Source organism: Sinocyclocheilus grahami, unplaced genomic scaffold, assembly GCF_001515645.1.
Source record: "Sinocyclocheilus grahami isolate Dianchi unplaced genomic scaffold, SAMN03320097.WGS_v1.1 scaffold48.1, whole genome shotgun sequence".
Classification (NCBI taxonomy): domain Eukaryota; kingdom Metazoa; phylum Chordata; class Actinopteri; order Cypriniformes; family Cyprinidae; genus Sinocyclocheilus; species Sinocyclocheilus grahami.
The window spans coordinates 3415538-3417305 of NW_015505227.1; the positions used below are offsets into that span (position 1 = coordinate 3415538).

Consider the following 1768-nt stretch of genomic DNA (forward strand, 5'->3'; position numbering starts at 1 on the left):
TGAAAAATAATGTGTTTTTTGAACATTAAAGCATGTCAACATATTCTGTTACACCAAATACACAAAATAACGATCTTTAAAATAGCATAATATGACCCCTTTAAACGCATAGACACTTAAAATGAACAAATGGCTTAGCATTATACAACAAAGTTTTTTTTAAACATATATATATATATATATATATATATAATAGAATAACAATATAGTTTATAATTTAATAATTATAAATATATATATATATATATATATAAAATAAAATGGAATATATTTTGTATTGAGTGGGTTGCTTTTTGAGGAAAAACATGTTGAGATCACATGAACAGCTGTTATTGGACATTTTCACTTAATTGTGGCTGACTGTAGAAAGTTCTTTTTTTTTAAATGCTTTATCTAGTGACAACTGACAAAACAAATGCAAAGTATAATATATATGCATATATATATATATATATGTATGTATGTGTGTGTGTTATAACAACAATGACAATATTAACAGTAATATATATTTTTTAATTTTTATTAAATAGAAAACAGAAAATACATTTAAAAAAACATAATTAATTCCAAACCAAATACAAAAGTCTGAAAAAAGGTTCTGGATAAAAGTTCAAGTCTTTACAATAGTTTTCAAGATAATGATATAAAATAATGAATGAATTAAGAATAAAACAAATATTTTTTTTTAAGGTTTGTCATAAAAAATAAGATATTTTTATTTTCCAAAATAATGTCAGCTCCAGAAATCTCCCTTAATAAAACCTTAAAATTACACCAGAAAAATAAATAATACTCTCATCATCAATCTTTTTCTTAAATCTGTATATGGCCTGGGATACATTTTAAAAGAAACAATCTCAAATCGTATTGGTGATACAATATTTACTAGATACCATAAAAGCCACTTCCAAATAATATCCTGGAAACGTGAATTTCTACATTGGCATTGTAAACTCAAGATATATGTGTAATGCTACATCCACACCACTAGGTGTTAGTGTACGTCCGCGACAACGTAGCCATTTTTGTTTTAGTAGTTGTGCTATTGAGTGCACCATTGTTGACATGTTTAAACAAAATGCCATAATTGCACCTTCCAGTGAAAACAAAAGACTCTCTAGTGCAGGATTTCTCCAATCTCCACTTTTGAGTGCAATGCCCGCATCTCAACAACCGATGCATAGAACCCAAGTCCCCATCCTACATTGATTTTCTTTTCTTTTTCAATAATCCATTACACTCACATGTTACAATACTGAAGAAAAGATCTGTTGCTAGTTCCTTATCATCATGCCTTGACATCAGTAACTCTGTGGTTTGTGTGCAGGTTCAAGAGGTATCCGGGCCCTGTTCTTGCAGGATGAGCTCCTAAAGGCCTGTCTCTCACTGTCCCATTCCTCCTCTGTTCTCATCACCACTGGTTTCCCCACACACTACATGCACAACCCCCCTGAAGAGACTGATGGCCCGCCCGGGGCCATCGCCATGGCAGCTATGCTTCAAGCACTCCGCAAAGAGGTGGTCATCGTGACGGATGGGCGCGCTTTGGAGATGAATCAGCACATCATGCGGGATGCTATAAAGAAAGGTGCCTCCATCATTGCTGATTTAGTGTTTTTGAGATATTCTTTGGTTGTGCTAGCCAGACGTGATAAAGCGACATGCAAATTAACATTTTAGGGGGTAGACTTGTCATGTCTGGTTAGGACAGGGTCTTACTGTACCATGTTTTCTGAATGTGTGTGTGTGTGTGTGTGTGTGTGTGTGT

The 1768-nt window shown here is 33.3% G+C and overlaps 1 protein-coding gene across 1 annotated transcript in view; it reads left to right on the plus strand.

Moving 5' to 3' along the window:
• Positions 1-1768, plus strand: part of LOC107582942 (uncharacterized) — an 11677-nt gene that overhangs the window by 3323 nt on the left and 6586 nt on the right. The window contains exon 5 of the mRNA XM_016268967.1: positions 1328-1588. Coding sequence (XP_016124453.1) covers positions 1328-1588 — 261 coding nt within the window. The remainder of the gene's footprint in view (positions 1-1327; positions 1589-1768) is intronic.